The following is a 21,369-nucleotide window of genomic DNA, read 5'->3' as shown; positions in this document are numbered from 1 at the left end:
CTTCACAGGGGACTGGATTAAGAGGGGTGGTGCAGTTTTGGTTGAGATAGAGCATTAGGTTTCCAACTTTTTAATGATTTTTTTTAGATATCGAGAAACCTCTTATGAAATATGAAAAAGCATATAATTCTAAGAAGAATTTAAAGTTTATTAAATTGATGAAAATTTGTTTTGAAATGGCTGAGATATCCAAAAACAAAGCAATCATGATTAAAGGTGGGAGGCACCATTTATTAGGATTGTGTTGGTTTTTTTTTTGTAATTTGTTTTTGGATCCCTCAGCCAATTCAAAACCAATTTGCATCAAATAAACTTTGAATTCCTCTTACAACTGCTCTTTAAAATTTCATAAAGTGGTTTCTAAGTATTTCGCAAAAAGTTAAAAGCTGAATCCTCACCTCAGCCAATACTGTACTAAAATCTCTTTAATGTAGTTGCTGAATTGTGCTGGACTGATATGGAAACAGGTATTGGGCACAATTTCACAATTGGAATATAAATTTCTGATGTAATTTCTCATCTCTGACACTTCTATCTCTTATCTGTTCATTAACCCTTCGTGTGCTTGAAGTGCCGATTGACCGGGCGATCGGCACTGTAAACCCTCTGATACCGTCGTATACACTGTTCAAAGTCCTTGGCATATATGGAGCGTTGTTGTAAAATTGCAATAATGTTCAGAAGATAGGCTAGCGCGAAAGAGCTTTCGGGATTTCCCCGATATCTACCCCAGTATCGTCGATTGAGTGATCGGTATCGAAAAGCGTCGAGGAGCTGCGTGACCTGAAAGCATGGAGCTAAACAACCAAGAAGAAGTTGAGTTTCGTGTAAACAAAGGTTATGCAGATAACTACAACAGGTGGAGAAGAAAGGAAGAACTCCAAAAATGTAAGCAGTAATATCTTTATGTTTAACTGGCAAATGGAAGAGTAAGATATGAATGTTGTATGTATGAGGCATGTTTCAGTTGGTCATGTTAGTCCCATGCATTGCTGAATTTGTAGGGAACATAACCTTGGGTGGGCAGCATGCGGATGCATGCATAAAGTTCGCGCTTAACCGCACTTTCTTGAGAGTTGAATCTTAAATTCTTAGTTCAGGCTTTTGATGAAAATAACTCACTTCTAGTCCTTCCGTTGAAGAAGTCTTAATTGTCATCATCAGGTTTACAATCTGAAGAAAAGTGGAAGAAATGGGATAGAATCTATACCGAATCTACTTGAGTACTTCAATGTTCAGTTCGTGATTGTGTTGACAACACATAAATTTAAATTAAAACTAGAACTTCTTTATCGTAGTAATTTAGTAAATTGTAAAATTTATTAATAAAAGATAAATTAGGAATGAGAGCACCAATTCCCATTGCAAAAGCACATGAAAATAGCGGGCGCACATGCATTGGCCGCAAACAAGATCGCAATTCTGGCGGTGTTGTTGATGTCTTTCTCGTGTTTTTCTTAATTTTTTCGATGGTAACATCCACTTTCGGAACAAAAATGGCGGCCCACATCGGCTCGCGAAAGTTCTATTTTATGTGAGGATATGTTTTCAAAATCCATGAGCATCAGGAAAACGACAAAAAAATCAAGTTTCTTGGACCATTATTTCTTAATTGTTATGTTAAGAAGTACCGAAAATTTTATTTTGGATGCAATATGTTGTCATTTAGGTGAGAAAATTTCACTTTCGTCAGAGATCGTGCCCATTTTATCGGTTGGTTTTTGTTGATTGCTAGTGTGTTAGTATATGTGTAGTGTGCATGTAACAGTGCAATGCTGTGTTTAGCGGTATATTACCGTGTATGTTGTACCTGCCGCGAATGGCTGCACGGCCGCTTACTGCCGCAGTTGCTCTATACTATTATTACAAGTTTTTGGTAATCATGTAGAAATGCACAACTACCATTTCCTTCCTTAATTTGTCAATGAAAACTTCTTGTGGCTATCAGAAATGTCAAGATGGACCATATCTGACAGTGTCATGAAATTTAATAGCCAATTACAGAAGGAAAGTAGCTAATTTTGACTCAAAAGTACGCCAATAGACGGTTGTATCAGCGTAGCATGATGGATGATCGATTATGTGGAAGAGCGCTAATAAAACGATGATAAATAATCAATCATTGTATTCTGTGATACAGCCGCTTGTTTGGTGTTTAACCACAATTAGTTGGCTTGACAGTAAAAAGTGCAAGAAAGAAAGTGATCAATGATGCATTTGTTTTTTTATCCTTAATAATTTTCTCCTGCGTGTGACTGTATATCTGTCAACATTTTTTTGCTGACGAAGTGATGGAAGGATGTGTACAAAACAGTAAAAGATGTATGAAAAAAAAAGAAATGAAAATTGCACAATAAAATGGACCTTTACTACAAACAAAAGCAGATAGAGACCTGGGGTTTATAATTAGGCCTATCTAGATTACTAGAAACAAATCCCCTTTGAATTCAACTGCCTTCTCATCTTCTTTTCTCTCTCTTTCTCTCTCCCTCCTAATAGCCTTAGGGTACCTTTTTCTTCCACTTTTCCTTCAACCTCATTCTATTCCCTTCAACACTAATCATATTAAATTATCAACTTTTGTCAAGATAAAATCAATACTTGCCACAATTTTTTAAAGAAAGGACGTCCAAATCCTGGTATGAATAATCTGTATCAATAATTTGAATAGTGGTTAAATCAAGATCGTGAAGATAGTGGCAATGAAAACAATGAGAAAAAAATATGAAAAAGAAAGTAGGACCTACACATATTGCATGAGTCGTGTTCGATATTGTTAGTAAACAGCTAATTAGAGACTACCAGAATCGATTAGAATTGTTGACGTCGTTTTCTGTGAAATCGATGCACTACTTACTACGTCGGAGATTATGTTCGCGACCGACGTACTGTGCAGCTCCGATTTCTCATTCTTCTTCCCTTTTTGGCTTTCTAATTCCATGCAAATCTCTGATGTGGTTCAATTTAGCATTTCCAATAGCTGCACAAAATTTGATAGACAAATGGCGAAGCGAACGGTAGGTGTGCATTTCAACATGATTACCCAAGTTTCTGTGTAGTCTACACACAAGAAGTCATTACAAAATGTGATTAGAATTCTACAAATGAATATTAGAATCAATAGATATACTTTTAAAAGCTTCAAAGGGCAGAATGACCAATAGTCACCACCGACATATTTGTGAAGCCAACCTGAGAGTGATCTGTACAGTTGTCCATTGTAATCTTTTGATTTTGTTTTAATGAACAATTTAAGAGTGTAGAAGTTAAGCTAGAACCTCTATTTCTCAACTTAATTCTGCACTGACATGGATTATTATATAAAGTTTATAGACAGTTGGAAACACTTTGTGAAAATAAGGAAATTTCACCATTGATTGTCATATCTTTTGGTTATTGGTGGCATGTCTTGATTACACAACAGCTCTCACCACTCAAACAATAAGACTTATGGCATTACAATTTCAGGCTTTTACTCACAAAAAAAAAGGCGTTATAATTATTGTGCCAAGTGTCAATAAGTGTAGAATGTATCTTGCAGAAAGGATTGATGTGCAATATAAGTTATATTGACTTTTTTTCCATGACATTTGTTTCATGATATCTGTAGATAAAGATAAATATGGTGCAGATATTGATGAAGAGGATTCCAGCTCATCGGAGACTGAAGATGAAGATGCAGAGGTGATTGTTTTTTATTTGTCTTCTTTTTTTTTTAAATCAAAAGTTATATAAACTTATCATTATTAACTGCTAAATTTACAATGAACTGTGTAGCGTGTTTGATATTGAAAGTGCTGCTACAATATGGTGGTGAATACAAACATGAAGCATGTTTTTATGATTAACAAAAATGGGCATGGGTCGCTAACATATGATTACATAAAATTTCTATGCATTCATATTTATTGCATTGCAGAGCTGCTCTGAAAGACATTGAACCAGTCACTTTTATTGCCTATTACTGAGATTTGTGCAATCTATCTCCATCAAGTAGCCATTCTATATAGAATTTTGAAGACCTGCATGAGCAGTATTGAGCCAAAAGTCATACTCTCTACATCTCACTTTTGCACACCTACTCCAGAAACCACTTTCGTATGTCTTAAGATCAGTGGGCCCCATGAAAAGTTTTCCATGCGAGTGCAAATGAGACTACTGTATGCCATCCACATACACCATATACCGGTACTTACTTTTGATAGTGATTTTATGCCAAGCCCAGCAGAGTTAAAGGAGATTTCCTAACAAATTCATAACAAATCGCAATGAACAAGGATGATGACATAGCCGCTTCATGTAAAAATACATGATTGGATGCTCAAGGAAGCAGAACAAATAAAGAAAGCATGCATAGATTTTGTACAGGTGAAGTTGTTAAGCAAGTGGTATCGTTCCAGGAATTAATCACAGCATTTGTAGACTATGTGAGCCTCCTAATTCATCGTTCTTGTACAGTGTATTATGTTCTGGGGTATTCAGGCTTTTGCTTTATCCATTCAAGTACTACTTAACAGCAAATTCCAAAAATCTATACATGGCACTTTTGATTAATGCACTACATGATGTGAAATTAATCATTTGGAATATCCCTTTAGGTGAGGATCAGATTTACTCTGATTGCATGTTTAGGTATTTTTGAATAAGATCATATTATGTGAAAATCTTTATCCTCTGTTGACTCTGATCCATGCCTGTCTTTGTTTCCTAAAGGGCCTTACCCCTCAGATTGAGAGAGACTTCTTCAGGACACTCTCCATCGTGAAAAGTAAAGACCCCAAGATGTACCAAACAGATGTCCACTTCTATGAGGAGGAAGGTAATGTCTGAAACCATGGCAACTCTGGGTATGGATTGGGATATGGCCATGCAACATCACTGAGATGTGAAGAAGACACTTAGTCCAACAATTTACCAAGAGCTGGCCATTTTTGTTATGTCACTGGAACTGCATGGACATTATCATGTTTTGGAATGACAACTGAGCTTGATGTAAATGAAGAATGTCATCCAAAGACAAATTTGAAAAAAAAAAAAAAAAATCTTGTTTGATATGCATGAATGTTATCAAACACACAGTATGGTTTCACAAACAGGTTTGGTATTCAAGAGTTTATCTAATTTGATTTCATACTTAGAGGAGGAAACAAATTATATTTACATACATTCATCCGATAATGTCGTTGAACATTGGTCATATTTCAATCAAAACCCTTCCAGAGGGTTTTCAGCTGAGTTAAGTACCCATGAGTGTATGTGTGTGTTGTAGAGTTAATAATCTCCTTATCATCAAATACCATGGCAGAATCTGATGAGAGCGGTGAACATCCACAAGAGGGCAGCAGACAGAAGCAGGCGCAGAGATCCAAGGGAGATAAGCCCATGTACCTCAAGGACTACGAGAGGAAAATCATCGTGGAAAAGGAAGGCCAGTACACCGACGATAAGGGAGACGAGGACGATGACGATGAGGAGGAGGATCAGGAGGAGATTCTTAGGGCTGCATCCCCGACATACGTCCAGGAGCAGCGGCAGATCAGGGAGAGGTGAGCATAGTTGAACTTTTTCCATGGACTGAATCTCAAAGAGTTGATCAGGTGCCAGTAGTGCATTTGTGCATTGCCACTAATGCGCAGCAAGTCCACATAGATAGCATGCATACATTTTAACATGAAATATGAAGTTACTCACGTAGTGGAGCATATCAAATAATATGAAGATGACATCACGTAGTGGGAATTTTGATTGACTTCTCTCCCTTTCACGGTCTAACGGCGTTATAGTAGAGAGCACACTCATTGTAAAGATATGTTCCAGTAGCTGTGTTCACATGGAGCTGGATAGTGTGATATCAGATTGGATCATCTTTACTGTCTCTAAAATTAGGTTAGGAAGTATGTAGATTATGAAGTAAAATTCTAGTGTGATATTGATAGAGAAAGCACTTATTTGTCTCACATTTGTCTGCATCCATCACAGTTTCTACTCAGCAGTCCATGATGTGTCAGATGATGATGATGATGATGGTGACGTTCTCAAGGTTAAACAAAAGTCAAAGGAGGAGAAGGTATGAAGCCTTTCTGGTCAACCCTTCTAGTGTACAGGCCTCTTTGTTAGCCCTTTCATTCTCAGATCCTATAAAACCCGTGATATCCTAAAGCTGCATTGTTAGCCTTCAACTGCACAGAACCATTCTCTCCATCTTGCCATACTCACATCATTGGAGATCCGTACTCATCACCTTTTCCTCTTTCTCTTTCTATCTTTCTATCAGTGTAGTGCAGGTATCATATCGATTTACAGACCCTTATGGGTAAAGAGTTATGATTGTTTGTATGTAAATGAGATAACAAAGTGCCATGTACTTTTGGCACCTTTAGTGATTGTGCAAAGAGCAGAGACATCTTTTTGTTTTTGTTGTTTCTTTGTTTTGATCTTGCAGTCCCTCTTTTTTGTCAGTACAAGGTATTGTTCTGTGTTACAGTAAGTGTAAGAATATTTCTGTGACGTTGTTAAATCCTGCGCAAAGGAGTCATATTTTTGCCTGCATTTCTTTGTTTGTTTATCTGTGAGAAATATTACTTGTAAAGTTATGAATGTAAGGTTTTAGTGAAATTATCAAGGTGGGCTCAATGTAGTAAGAGAAGCAGGTGACTAGTTTTAGCTTTTGATCCAGATTATAATTCAGATCCAGGATTCTTTTAAGGATACTTGCACAGTTCTGTGATGTAAGTGACCTTTGTGAGGTTTAAGCTCCTTGGTTGTTTCTAATTTAATCATAAAATGGGATTCCCCATAAAGGTAATGGAAAAGAAATGATAAGACTTGTAATTATATGTATCTATACTTATTGTAAAAAGAAAAACAAAAGGAGAATAGATTGCTATTTTAAAAAATGGAATCTGTCACGAACTTTACAGACATCACCGAAGTGGCCCTTTTCTGGGAAACAACAAGACACCAGTGTATTTCCGTATTTGAAATAGCCACAAGAATTTTATTTACTGTACACAATGTGATACACCTTGCCGATATAGATTGGATCTTTCAGTGGTTTTGCAGAAAGGCAGCTGACAAATACAGGAAGACAAAATTATGACAAAAGAAATAAGGACATCAAATTGATAATGTCAAAGCTGTAACACATGAGAAGAGATCTTAGATGTGATATGTTATCTTCTTGTTGTTATTTTCACTCTGATTTCCCATAGGAAGAAGAAGAGAAAGACTACATAAAATGGCTGAAAGGAGAGAAGAGTGAGCCAGCCACAGATGAGATGGGAACATCAGAAATGGTAAGAGATGGGCTTACATGATAAGTAGTACTTGAGTTTGTTTGTTTGTTGTTGTCTTTGTTGTTTTCTCATTCTAAATGTTCATGAAGATGTGAATAACAGCAATGTTACACCGGTTCGATTTTGCATCCAAATTATAACTATGTGTGTTTCGTATTAACCCTTTGTGTGCTTTGAGGCCTATTGGCACAGAAAACCCAATGGCATTGTACACACTGTCCAACGTCCCTGGCATTAAAAAGGTTAAGAATGTTACATCACCGAGACTTGCTTTGTTCATGGAAATTCAGTCAGCCCATCGTGATAGAGTATGATAATATAATACATGATTGACTACCATTCTAGGGTCTCTGCAGTGTTCCAAATCCAGGCAATTTGACACTGTACATTTCCCCAGAAATTTGAGTGTAATAATCTATGATTATCAACCTTGTGTGAAAGTTCTTTGCGGTCAGAAATTCTTGTTGAAATATTGCTGCACTCTCCCGCTGTCTCTGTGGATATTAACAAGAAAGTTTGTTCATGCACCAATTAATGACCATGTGAAAGCCTGTGTTTACCTTGATGGATTCGGCATGTGTAAAGGTTTTATCATATGTTGAATTTCTTGATTCAAAATTATATCCAAGCTTTGGGGCTACAATTATCAGTCCATCATTGCAAACCTCCAAAAAAAAAATCTATTTATAATCCTTTTTCACACTTGATAATGATAAATCTTGAAGACACAAATATTTGCATATATCCTTTCGAGAGTCCAGTAGTTTTTAATGTGATGTTTTCATGCGTAATATAGCGTTTTGATCTTTTGCTTGTTTTCCGTTTTATAGAATGCATTGAGAAAGTTTTGGAATGACCCCAAGCTTGACGAAGGAGAGAGGTTTTTGAGAGATTTCATCCTGAACAAGGGCTACATTGACAAAGATCCATCTGGCCTGTAAGTTGACATCAGAATGTTAACCCTTACACAAGGTTGATGCTCCAAATAGCCTATTTGGCTTGGTGTCTGTCTACATCTATGTGTAGTAGATTCTTACAGCATTCAAGATGGTCTTTAATCCTTTTGATAGTGTAATTTTGAGCTGATGATAAATTTTCTGTGGCACCATATCATGTAATCTGTAAAATGTCTTTAGGGCAATTTGCTTTTAATCAGTGCCAGTGCAGAGGTTATGAGAAGTAAGGATGTCAGAATACAGGTAGATGAACTAAGAGGAGAGAAATTCTTTTGCTGGAAAGTATGAGTGGCATATAATGACATCACTGGAGAAAAACTTAGGGAAGATGATATGTTGTTATAAGACAGCATAGTTCTCAGTAAAGCTAAGGTGAAATGCAAAGAAAATAAGAGACAGGGAAAGGAGAAATAGAGTGAGAGTTTGAGATATTTCTGATTGACTTCACTGTTTTCAGAGAAACAACAACTCCTTTCATCTTGTTGCTTCAGGAGATTGAATATAATATGAATTTTGGCTTGAAATGATTCAAAGAGACATATGCTTATAATGCCCCACTGTACCATTCTTTTACTCTAATTCACATTGGACAAATGCTTGCTTTGACAGAAGTGGATTCCACATGGATGACGATGACGAGGATGATGATGATGATGATGAAGATGGTGATGGAGACGACAGAGATGCCAACCAGGAGGACTTCTCGGAAGAGGAGAGGATTCTTGAGGAGCAGGAGGAGTTTGAGAGGAAGTACAACTTTAGATTTGAGGAGCCCGATTCAGACTTTGTGAGTGAAAGGGAAAAGATGTCAGAGACTGTGCAAAGTCCAACCTATAATTGTGATGTTCCTCATACAATGTAGTTTTGTATGGGAAGAGCCTCTTAGCTCTGTTGGTGTGTGCTGCCACACTTATTAGATTCTTTCTTGGATGAGTGCAGTCCTGAAAAGCACTTTAACATTCAGTCAACGTTTTTAATAGATTCCTTCTAATAATAATAATAACTGATATGATTTATATAGTGCCAAATCCACTCTGCAGAGTGCTCTAGGCGCGGAAGGAAGAGAAAGTGAAGGAGATAAAAGACATACAAATATCAAATACATGTAATGAGTAATCAAATTGAAGCTTTAAACAAGTGAGTTTTTAGACTGCTTTTAAAGGAGTCTGATGAAGAACAATTTTTTACGGCTGAAGGTAAGTTATTCCATAAGGTGGGAGCAGCATGGCCAAAGGCACGTGTGCCCCATATTGTAATGAATCTTGGAATTATCAGAGAACCCGAGTTGGATGAGTGTAGAGATCTAGCAGGGATGTAAATATGGAGTAAGTCAATGTTATACTGAGGAGCAGCGCCCTGAATGCAATGAAAAGTCAGAAGTAAAATCTTAAAAATAATGCGATCTTTGACTGGTAACCAATGAAGTGATCTCAAAATAGGGGTGATGTGAGTGTGCTTCTTGGATAGTGTAATGATGCGTGCTGCCGCATTTTGAAGCCCCTGTAGCATGGAGAGCTGAGTTTGTGGTAAGTTAAATAAGACAGAGTTTCCAAAATCGAGCCTAGAGGATATCAAAGCATGGACTAATTTTTCGGTAGAAGATCGGTTCAAATATTTTCTAATGGAGCCGATATTGCGAAGTTGGTATCTTACAGATCTAAAAATGCTAGAAACTTGATGAAACATAGTCATATTACAATCTAGCATTACACCCAGGTTGCGACAGGTTTGGGACACACTAATTGACATGCCGGAAAAGGAGATGAAATTTATGTCAAGTTTACCTAATTGTGTCTTCGAACCAAACATTAAAAACTCAGATTTATCCGTATTCAATTTCAAAGAATGTGAGTTCAGCCATGAATAAACATCGTTAATTGCATTATAATGGGCGCAGTCCTGAAACGCATTTGGAATATTCATTCAGCAACTACCTGACAAAGAGTAGGAAGGTACTGAATGAAGTGTCATGTGGGTATGTGCTTTGCAGGACCTCAGTCAAGTTTAGAAAGACCTGCAAACCAATGGAGCTAGGCATTCCTGAAGTTTCACTGTGATTGATGTTATGCAAAATAAACTGAAGACTAAGACACAGATTTTATTACATTGTATGTATCAGCCAAATAGCATTTTGTAAATTGTATTGAAGCATTTGTGCATTGATGAATGATTCTGACTGGTACATTTTGTCAGTTATCATCATGTGTGGAGGTTACCATCAAATTACATGTATATATACACAGTGTAGCATCTTCATGCAGTTAGAGATCTGTGATGGCTTATCACCATGATTTAGATGAAAGGGTTTTTTTGTTTCCTTTATTCTGTAGCCCTTTTTTCTCCTTTTTCTTTTTATTTCTCCCATGTTTTTATTTCTGTTTTACAGATCAAACGTTATCCACGAACTGTGGCAGACACAGTGAGAAGGAAAGATGTGAGGAGGTCGGACAAAAGGAAAGAAAAGAGAAGCAGAAAAGAAGAGGTACTTAGAGAGAGAAACACAGACAGAGTCTGACATGTAATAATAATAATAATAATAATAATAATTAACATTTATATCGCACTTAATACACAGTTTCTAAGCGCCTTACATACATTGTATATCATAATTATACCAAAACGTAATATTATATTCAACATAACTACAAAACTCTACAATAATTTACATTACATAATATACTTTAGCAATAATTAAATACTAAAAATGTAAACTTGCTAAACTCAACAGACGTATGCTAACACCAGTGTGAGAGATTGATGTCTTTTGGGACGAACAAAACAACAAATTAGCAGCATATTCAAACCAATCAAATCAGCTTTGATGCCATCTGTCTATACAACAACAATTGAATTTGACTCTTCTTGGCAAGGTTGGTACTTGCTTTTCTGCATTTGTAGTTACGTTCTGTCCAAGTAGGGCATCTATTGTATATCTTTTCTTGTTGTCTCTGTGCTGAGAGTGCCTCAGTGTAATTGCATGTGTACAATTTGTGTTCTGTTTTATTCATTTAACTCAAGAGGAAAACAAACCTTGAACTTGTTGTTGTTGTTATTGTTTTTTACTTATTTAGCATTTATCACTCCAGAAAAGAATATTTACGCCAACTCTTTATTCAAAGATGATTTTGATTCCACATAGGCATTTTGTATACAATTTCAGGAAATAATTCATGGACATTAATCTAGACTTGTATATTATAACTGGCAGTTTCCTTCATGAGCCTCACTTTGAAAAGCGTAGTCGACTGAATAGAATCTTCCCACTGTTAGCTCACTCACTAAGCTAATAGTCTCAATGACAGCCTTTTGTATGAATACATCTTTTGATAACAGGAAAAAGCCAAAAAGCAGGAGGAGCTGAAGCACCTCAAGAACCTGAAGAAGCAGGAGATTGTGGAGCGCCTGGACAAACTGAAAGAAGTGACTGGGAATGAGGCTGTGGGATTTGACCTCGATGACCTGGAGGGCGACTTTGACCCGGAAGAGCATGACCGTCTCATGCAGGTCAGTGAACTGTGGCCCACTGTAATTTTTCACAGTGGGAGAGTTTAGTCTTCTGCCTTGTAAATGAACTTGAAGTGGCAATACAGATGTGCACTTCATATTTGAGCTGGCTAATATGTTGTTAACCCATTCCCTATGGGAACCTGGTGGCCTGTGTATTAAGTCTATGCAGATTTCTGAATTCAGTATGGAATGGGTTAATACTGCCTCCAAGACTTGGGTTTTTCTTGTACTTCAAAAGTGAAAGCATTTAATAGTTGTCAGATCCACCTCACACAATGTTTCATGCACCCAAACTATTGAAATGTATGATAATTGCATGTGTGAATTACTGGTACGTTAATGAATATAGATGATTTGACAGAAACTGTAATGAAATTATGTTATCTGTTTTCTTTGTGTAGTTATCTTGTCAAGAAATGTTTGCATGATTTAAAGATAAAATTCTACTTTGACTTCGAAAATGAAACCATGAATATTTCAAATTTTGATAAGCGGCATCAGGCTGGATTTTATGAACTGCGCTGTAGATGCATATCTTCCAAAAAAGAAAAAAGGAAAAAAGAAAAATGCTTATCTCTGTTTTCCATGTCCTTGCAGAAAGTTTTCAATGACCAATATGATGAGCAAGAGGAGGATGTCAAACCAACATTTGATGAAGAGGATGAACCTGGAGAAGGTATGATAATGTAAAAAGTAGCTTTACACTATCACTGTAGGTTGACAGAAATGTATCGATATTGATTCAATTCCCTTTCTTGACAGGAATATGCCTGTATGTATATGCAAATAAAAGAGCTTTCTAATACAACCTGTTCGAATAATTATGTTTATCAGTTTGATGAATATATCGTGATTTGAAAACAGAAATATTTATGTTCAATGCATGGATTGTCATTCTTACTGGAAAAACAACAATAAATGACATACTAAATGAACAGTTCATAATTTGTATGTTGATTGATACACATCCTGAGTTAAAAGACATGGAATATGATACCATTGTAGCACATGTTTCCAATTTATTCACACTCAAACTTTACTGAATGTCTTTGGTTTCGAATTGAATCAAATGAGAGAGAAATATATATTCCTTTCACACTACGTCCTAATGGAGCTCTCATGATTTTGTAATGAAGACATTTTCATATGGGGTCTTGTAGTTGTCAAGTTGTTAACAAAAAAAAAAAACAACTAATGTGTGAAATATCTGTATGTATGAATTAATGGGATAAGTGTAAAGAATTTGGAAAAGATAGAAGGAAGTGACTTCATTGCTCATGATTTGTTTCGGTAATTTTTACAGATATCACTGTTTCATAGAAACATGAGGTGCTTTACAGTTTTATCTGATTGTTGTGACGCTTTCAGTGGACAAGTTTGTATGGCTTTCTTTCCTTTAATAGAGAAACTTAACATGGTATCGTGGTCCTTTGTAGTATGATCCTCTGTAGCCATGATCTTATGTGTCAGTAACTCTTGATTCATGGCCACTCGTGACAGTTAGAGCAATCTTCTTCTGACCACTCCAGAAAACTGGGATGAGTGGAACCGGAAGGACTATGAATCTGGTAACTATGGCGATGGAGGATACTATGAAGGGTATGATGAGGAGTTTGAGGAGACAGAAGGGCTCCATTGTGAGGATGCTGACTTTGTTGTGAGTGAATTCTTTCAGTTCATATCTCTATTTTGTTTGTTTGTTTGTTTCTTGCTCCTCAAAAATATAGAATTCCTTTCAAACTGCAAGAAAGTGTCAAATTTTGTCTTGAGAATAGTTACTTACAGCAAGACTACAAATCTGTCCTGTGTGACTTTTAGCTGAATCTGTATATGGGTTGTTCGACTGGCTGTTCTAAACAGCTATTGAGCTTGAGATCCGCTCAGTTAGAAGGACTTTGATGAGATGTCTTAACCAAGAGATTTTGTTCCTGCCCTATGTTGGAGGGATGCATATGATGCGGCACATTGTAACCCGGGGTACCGTCATACCCTTAGTAACGGCATTATGCAGCGTTGTTTCGTGTTTGTAAGATGCATGGTTGCACTGCTATCAGCATCCTAAACACCCCAAACCTGGTATGTGATTGGAGACAAAGAAAGAAACAGACCAAAGTGCTGTCTGTCCTTCTTGATTGGTCTCCCTAGAAATGGAACCAAGGACTTGAACACTTCTGAACTCTTAACCACTCACGGTCAGGGTCTGTTTCATAAAGATTGAGCGTAAGTTGCGATCAATCACAAATTGTACTTCATAAACAACATTGCAATTGATCGCAAGTAACGCTCAATCTACTGAAAGTTACGCTTGATTTTTATTGAAATCACACATACATTGTAAGTGTCTTTATGAAACAGCACTTCCGCTCAATATTGAACATACGTTTGATTCGCTGAGTTAAGCTCAATACATGTAAATCGAACATAAGGTCAATCACAACTCTTAATCTTAATGAAACAGGCCCCTGAGTCACGTTGTTTTCCCCCTTCTTCCTTCTCGTTTTCAGATGGATGCGGACTACGAGGAGCAGAGTGCGGCCGAGAGGCGAGAACTGTCTCAGAAGGAGCTGGCTCAGGAGATGATGGGAGCCAGCCGCAAGAAGCGCAAGAAGATGTCGAGGTTCGCCCGGTCTCTTCTCAAGAAGAAGCCCGTCTTCAACCCAGGTAGAATCGTTGTGATTTCAATATATGCCTACAATGTCTTCCCTCCACACTCTGATACTCGAATTTCTTGACAACTACAGCCAAGCTTGCCTTTGTCAAATCTATTCGGACTGAAGAAATAGCTTCGACTTGGAGAATATTTTACTCATGTTGGATCAAAATCAGTAGAATATAAAGTGAAGAGAACTTGAAAAGACCTTCGACTTTATAGGCAATCATTCAACTTATGCGAGGTTGACTTTAAGGTTGACTGTATACAGTGCACTTCTGTTAAAACAGCCACAGTTACAGCAAAATTCTCAGTACAATGGAGTAAAATTCAGGTCTTGAAATCATCATCTATATATGTGTATATACGTTACTGTTGGCCTATGACAAACTTTCAATATAACAAATGAAAACTGTCAGTCCCAAGGACTTCCTTATAATGGGAATCACTGTTGGACCACAAACTTAACAACGCACGGAAATGTCGCCCATGCGCTGGTGTGATAGTGCCCTTGCGACAGCTTTGTGTCAATTTGCGAAGACAACATCTTGCAGAAATGTCTATGATCTCCTCATTCGTGAAAATACCAGTAAGCGAAAATAACACCTTATACAGTATACCATGACACGCATGTATGTGGGAGAAAGCTTGGGTAGTGGGTGCAATTCTCATTGCATTTTTCTGCACTACTGTCAATCTATCTGGAAGGGAACAATAAAATACAAGCAACCAGTATGTGCAAAGCATTGAGGGACGAATATAAGTGATGAAATTGTTACAGTGGTGTACAAATCTCTTGATTTATATTGATGTAGAGTGCAGTGTGGCATTAGATGCCGCACTGCACTCTACATAAATTTCGAGTTATGATAGCTTCCACCTCAAAACATAGAACAAACAATTTTTTTTCCCTCCCTCTCCATCTAACTCTATCTCTCACTCTCCCTCCCAGCAAGGGAAAGTCCAACTTTACAATAGTTTGATTCAGTTCTTACCAGGAAAGTTTTTATGGTGGTGAGACCACATCTGCTGTGACAATTGCTCCAGTCTTATTTTCTCCAAGGACTTCAGGTCAAGGTTTCGGTTGTGATAGGATTTTAGTTAGTTTGATATGAGGATTTAGGATTATGTTTGTGGGTAGAATTTGTGTTTGGCTTTATTTAATAGCATGCAGATATTTCATTTGAGCAATTGTTGCAGGAGCAAATGTCTTGGAACCCTTATGGTACATCCAAGCCCCCTTGTAGATAATGAAGATCATGCAGTGTATGGTGAAATTGACCTCATTTAGTTGATTAAAAGACAACAACTTGGATTTTTGGCCCCACAGAGGACAAGTCTTTTGAAGACTACATCGACGAGTACTACCGCCTGGACTACGAGGACACGATCGGGGACCTGGCGTGCCGCTTCAAGTACCGCACCGTCCAGGCCAACGACTTTGGCTTGTCCACGGAGGAGATCCTCAAGGCGAGGGAGAAGGAACTGAACCAGTGGGCCTCCCTCAAGAAAACTTGCCAGTACAGGTGAGGCATGGTGGCAAGTCTTGCTCCTAAACAACAAGGATTTGTTATCATCAAAGTGTTTTTTTTTTGGCTGGTGCTGTCCTCAAGTTGGATCACATATTATTCAGTCTGTATTATGATAGACCAAAATGAAAACATAGGAACCACAGTGATGCCAAGTTTCTTCACTGACTGGAAGTAAGTAACTGTAAGACAGCATACAGCTGAGGGGTGTGGGGATGGGATGTAGAAGATGGTATCCCCATTCCGTGGTAGGGAGGATTTGTTTGTTTGTTTGTTTGTTTTTTTCATACTGTAATGGGATTAGGAATTGTGCAATTTGGTGTATACCCATAATGCACTTTTACTTACATAATTCTCATCTGTTTGTGACATAGAAGATTGGTGTGAAAGACATCATTTTGAGCATTTTCCCCAGATTTTCTTGAAGTGTGAATGAGTCTTGACTTGTAGAATGTACTGTATAACTGACATGACTTGGTAGATGGCACAGTTTTAATAGAGACCTCTTGATTATTTATATAGAATAGTAAATACACGTAGTTGTAACTTGAAGAAACAGTTATGTAGGGTGTAGTTATCCTCTAACCAACCTTGAGGCATGAGAACATTATCGCTGGGCGGGCGAGCATGAGTGAGGTCACTGGGGTGTGAGACTTGGTAGGTTTAGAACCAGACTGGATTTGAACCTGTCACTTGCTACATAGTGAGTAACCACACTGCCAACAGAGCTGATATGAGTTCATGGCAGTTCATGCAAACTTTCATTTTCTCTGGTCTCATCAACAATTCATCAGTCTCCTTAAAGACTTGTTATTTGAATGAAAGGGAAGTTGCACACTATGTCTCCACAAACAGTCTTCGCTATAACAAGGATTTGGCTTGCACTGATCATAACAGGTAGTGAGCAATTGTCTGGAAATTCCCATCAAAGTACTTTATCATGATTGTGGAAAAAATTTTCTTATTAATTTTGGCTCTCTATGTACTTAGCCGTCATCTCCTTGCTTTGTGTATCTATTTTCTCTCAAAGAATTGCGGATCCCATCTATTTACCGGTAGTCATCAACTCCTTCACTGTGCTTATGTATTCTTATTGGATAGTGTAGTAGATTTTATCTATTTAGACATCAATTCATTGTTCTGTATTTTCAAACTATTCATCATGAAAACTTGTACGAATGTCATGGACCTAATTAATTTTTTACTGAATTCATGAAAGGCTGCACTGCCCGTTCTCACATAGAGGTCTGAATGTGTATCGCTTGTTTCAGAACCGAGGAAGAGGAGAAAAAGGATGTCGCCCTCTTTAGGAAGATGAGAGAGAATGCTGGCAAGAAGAAGAGAATATTCCTCAGCTTCCAGGAAAGGTGAGGATGTGTTAACATTTTTGCCCTATCCAAGTAATCCAAGTGAATATGGCTAACCCTCAACATGTCAGGTTCTTGCATGCTTGCCGTCTACAAAGTGTTCCATGCATATTGTCAGCCACATAGTGAAGCGGTCACCCAGATTTATGGTTACCGGCAGTCAACATAATCTTGGCTTATTGATCATGGCAGAATGTAACATGTCATATCCCATTTTTTTTAATCTCTCTTTTGGGGATTGTGTGTTTTTGAGGTGTCACCAAATCTCACTTGATTTTGCCTGTTAAAGAAGTATTTTGCAGGACTGGAGAGTATATTATTGAGTCTCCAAATAACTGAATGGTTAGCATCTTGGCACTACCTGAAAATTCACAGGGCACAGCAGGGTTTGAGAATATGGGACAATAATGTTTGCTTCACACTTTGCAGAGAATACTTCAAATAATTTGAGCTGCTCCATTTCATTTTGTTTTGGGTTTTTTTTTCTTGTTTTATGTGTGTACATTATAAATTGTATGTACACAGAAAGGTTAATGTCTAGATGCATTGATAAACTGCTTTTTAACTCATTTTAACATAAGTTACTGTCTACACTAGGCACGAGTCTAACTAGCAATACTCACATACATTCATTATTGAAAAGTAAGGAATTCTTCACTAGTTTAAGCATGAACATCTTAAAGCAATGAAATTGAAGCATAGGAGTATCAAAATGGTTCAATTTATGAAATTAAGATATTGTCACTCTATAAATAGTCTTGTTAAACATGATTTCTCACTGTGAAAGTGATGTTTTAGATCCATGTCGCACCAGAGATTAAATGCACATAATATGTGACCCTGCATCACAAAACCAACAAAAAGTCGCCAAATATGGATTTTTAGTTCAGGGCAGATTCTTAAAGAGCAGACTCTAAGCCTTAAAATGATGTATAACTCAATTCAAATGGACTCCCCTAGCCTATCTAAATACTGGAAAGAATGCACACACTCTGGAAAAGTGTGAACTGAGAAAAGAGGCTCTGAAGTACAGGGTCTAATTCAAGCGCTTAATCTTTACCAAGCCGTGCTAGCTGTGCAATGAAAGGGACAAAACACAGGATGTAAACCACCCGAGCAACAACAATGAAGGGATTATCAGCTTAAGCTGAAATTGAGCATGTTTTATCAACACATTCTGTCCATGATTAATGCCAACCTTCAAAGCAGTAGAGGTATCCTTTCAAAAGTTATTAGACTTAAAAGTGAAGAGTGTAAAGGATTTCAAGAAATGAAAAGGGGACTCTAAGACATACCTGATCATTCTATTCTTCCCCCAAAATGGGTTGTAAAAAAACTGCTAAAAAACACACTTTCACATTCATGTTATGATCCCAAACTAAAGAATAATGTAGAAGAAGGATAGCTCTTTCAGAAAATATGAAAAACTCAAGATTGATTCGGTTGACCTATTTCACCTTTTTTGAGTCCTCGCGTAAAATCAAGGTGTGCGACTTTGTGTTCATTTGTGATGCACGGTCACATTATACAAATTCAATGCTCCACTACAGTAACATTCACCCATGGCTGTTTCTTCCCATGTTCAGCGACGAGGAGGAAACTACAGCCGACGACGTGCAACCCGAGACTCAGACATCCGCTTCAGCAGACAGTGAGGAACAGAGCCGTAAGAGGAAGAGATCACGCAAGAGGCAGAAAGGCGAGCCCAACACTACAGCAAAGGACGACACAGGTGTGGCATCAAAGCCTCCCTCTGGAGGAAAAGAAAACGGCACCACAGCTGATAAGCCCAGGACTAGTGAAAGAGTGGAGGAGGAGGAGGAGAAAGGGGGGACTGAAAATGCAAAGAGGGGGAAAAGTTTGGTGGAGAGTGACACAAGGACTGCACAGAAAGTGGGCGGGGCTGATGCCATACAGGGAAATGAACCACAGAGGAATGTGAGGATTGCGGTTGGGGATTCCCCCGTGGCCCCAGGAGCAGCAGCAGCAGCAGCCGGCACCCTCTCATCCAGGGAGAAGAAGAAGCAGAGGAAGCGGGAGATCCTGGCCAAACTCAAGGCGATGCGGAGGGCGAAGGGGCCCAAGCGGCTGCAGGGGGCCAGGCCCAGGGTCAGGATGGGGGACAGGAACATGTCGGAGGCACGGTTCAGGGCCTATGGACTCAACCCCAAGAAGCACAGATACAGGTTGGCCCACGAAAAAGCTGCGAGTGGCAACTGACTCAACCATGATTGACTGTATTCATCCATGCTCTCTTTAACTGAGAAGCACAATTGCAGGTTTGGCTAAGAGGAGGAGGAGGATTCTTGCAAAAGGTGGTTTGCCTGGTGGTTAACCCGTTGAGGACGAGTCCCGAGTATACTCGGGCAGGTGGCTATGGAAAATGCGTGTTGTAGCAAAATCAAACCGTCCTCAACGGGTTAATGGAGGACAGCTCATCCATCATGCTTTACTCTACAGAGGCAGGATGCCAGTGGCATTTAATAGACAGATTTAAAAGGGAAATGGATAAAGACAATGGAGAGGTATTTTACAGTAGACAATTTGTGCCAAGTCTCCCTACTCTATGTGAGTACTTCAATCCTTGGCTCCATCTAATTTGAAATCCAAATACCAATTACACATAGGGTAGAGGGTACCATCAAACTGTTGATGTTGTTACACGACGAGAAGCCATGTAATTTGCCACCAACAATTCAGTCTTTTGTCTACTATGTAATGATTCCAAGCATGCAGCCAAGGTTTTTCAGGCTCAACAAACTGTGAATGAAATTTAAATAAGACCCTTTTTATCATACAGCCACCAGAGAACAATGTGGAGGACTTGAGGGTTGGCCCATTGCCTCATTCTATCAAGGGCCTAAAATATGCATCCTTACTTGCCAGGCTGAAGCTGGGGTTAGCCACGGCTCAGTGTGCTTATGGACTACTTGTTGGGTGATTGCCAATCCTATGCTAGCTGTTGAATTTACAACTGTACCTCCAAACGTGTATTCTTCATAATTTTTTTTTTTTTTATGACAGTATCCATGGCTACATTTTATCATAATTTATTTCAGTTTCTTTCCTCCCTTTGATGACCTTCATATGAAATTACCATTTCATACTTGGAGCAATCATGTTTTGATTAGCTGAGATAAAGTCCTGAAAAGATTAAGTGTCATCAACATATTCCACAGTATTGTCTCATAAAAGTTTTCTGTTCATCTATGACATCCCGATTGAATTGTAGCAGCCATATAAACACACTCATATTTTTTTATTTATTTATCTTTTTTGCAGTATATAATTTGCAGCAAGGTCTGCAGTTTCCCCTATGGTTGGGTTTTAATTGTGAAGTATTATCAGTCGGTCAGAACAAAATTTAGAACGTCTCATTGCCAAATATATATGGAGGCCTTTTACGAGGATGTGATGAACGTAAAAAATGAACTTAACCCAATTCATTGTGTACAGTACAGACTGTGTCAACTTCACTTGGCTCTGAAGTGTAAATTGAGACCAGTGTGTATTGAGAATGAGTTGGACATCATTCTGTATTTTGTAATAAAATTGGACAAATCATTTGAAGTTTTAAACCCTGGTGTATTTTTGTCTGAATTTTGTACGTCAGATTTCTTTCTAGTGTGAAAATTCTGTAAGAAATAGTCTGATGAGCAAGAATATTAGAGAGTACTATAGACGACATGACAGACCGACATGGCACCAAATTAAAGTTGACTTTTACATTTTGAGCAAAATCAGACAAAAGTGGCTGGGTGAATGCAGAAAAACATCAGAGAAGTCTGAGGAAAATTAAACAATCAGTTCACATTCTATGCAGTATCAAAGTTTGGGTGAAATCCATGTGCCGTCGTTTGCTGGATGAAAAGAGGACTACAATAATTTGTCATGGCACAGCAGGGCAACCATACAAAGACAATATTATACAATGTACAACCAGTGTACATGTATACCTACAGAGAATTCAATATATTTCATTTTTCTAGCATAATGAAAGAGCACTACAATGTACCTCTTTCAGAAGGCAGGAAGAATGAATTTACCCTTCCCCAGTCAAAAGGA

The 21,369-nt window shown here is 38.0% G+C and overlaps 1 protein-coding gene across 1 annotated transcript; it reads left to right on the top strand.

Moving 5' to 3' along the window:
• The first annotated feature begins 775 nt into the window (after positions 1-775).
• On the top strand, positions 776-19,524 carry LOC139733515 (protein KRI1 homolog). Its single transcript, XM_071644325.1, has 16 exons — positions 776-888; positions 3,611-3,684; positions 4,714-4,819; positions 5,306-5,546; positions 5,980-6,067; positions 7,212-7,295; positions 8,126-8,232; positions 8,861-9,038; positions 10,638-10,733; positions 11,585-11,755; positions 12,356-12,434; positions 13,288-13,415; positions 14,263-14,419; positions 15,739-15,934; positions 17,209-17,304; positions 18,891-19,524. The coding sequence occupies exons 1-16, from the start codon at positions 792-794 to the stop codon at positions 19,522-19,524; spliced, it is 2,532 nt and encodes an 843-aa protein (XP_071500426.1). The 5' UTR covers positions 776-791.
• Positions 19,525-21,369: the final 1,845 nt, after the last annotated feature.

Source organism: Diadema antillarum, unplaced genomic scaffold, assembly GCF_040938485.1.
Source record: "Diadema antillarum isolate AM-2024a unplaced genomic scaffold, OU_Dant_1.0 seq00000481_RagTag, whole genome shotgun sequence".
Lineage (NCBI taxonomy): Eukaryota > Metazoa > Echinodermata > Echinoidea > Diadematoida > Diadematidae > Diadema > Diadema antillarum.
The sequence above is the reverse complement of the archived record's forward strand: the minus strand, read 5'-3'. Positions and strand labels throughout refer to the sequence as shown.

Bases quoted from the DNA above. Each gene is read 5' to 3' on its own strand.
- LOC139733515 (XM_071644325.1), top strand. From the start codon at position 792: ATGGAGCTAAACAACCAAGAAGAAGTTGAGTTTCGTGTAAACAAAGGT. The intron at 12,435-13,287 runs GTATGATAATGT...TGACCACTCCAG, and splicing joins AGAGGATGAACCTGGAGAAG to AAAACTGGGATGAGTGGAAC. The intron at 15,935-17,208 runs GTGAGGCATGGT...CGCTTGTTTCAG, and splicing joins AAGAAAACTTGCCAGTACAG to AACCGAGGAAGAGGAGAAAA.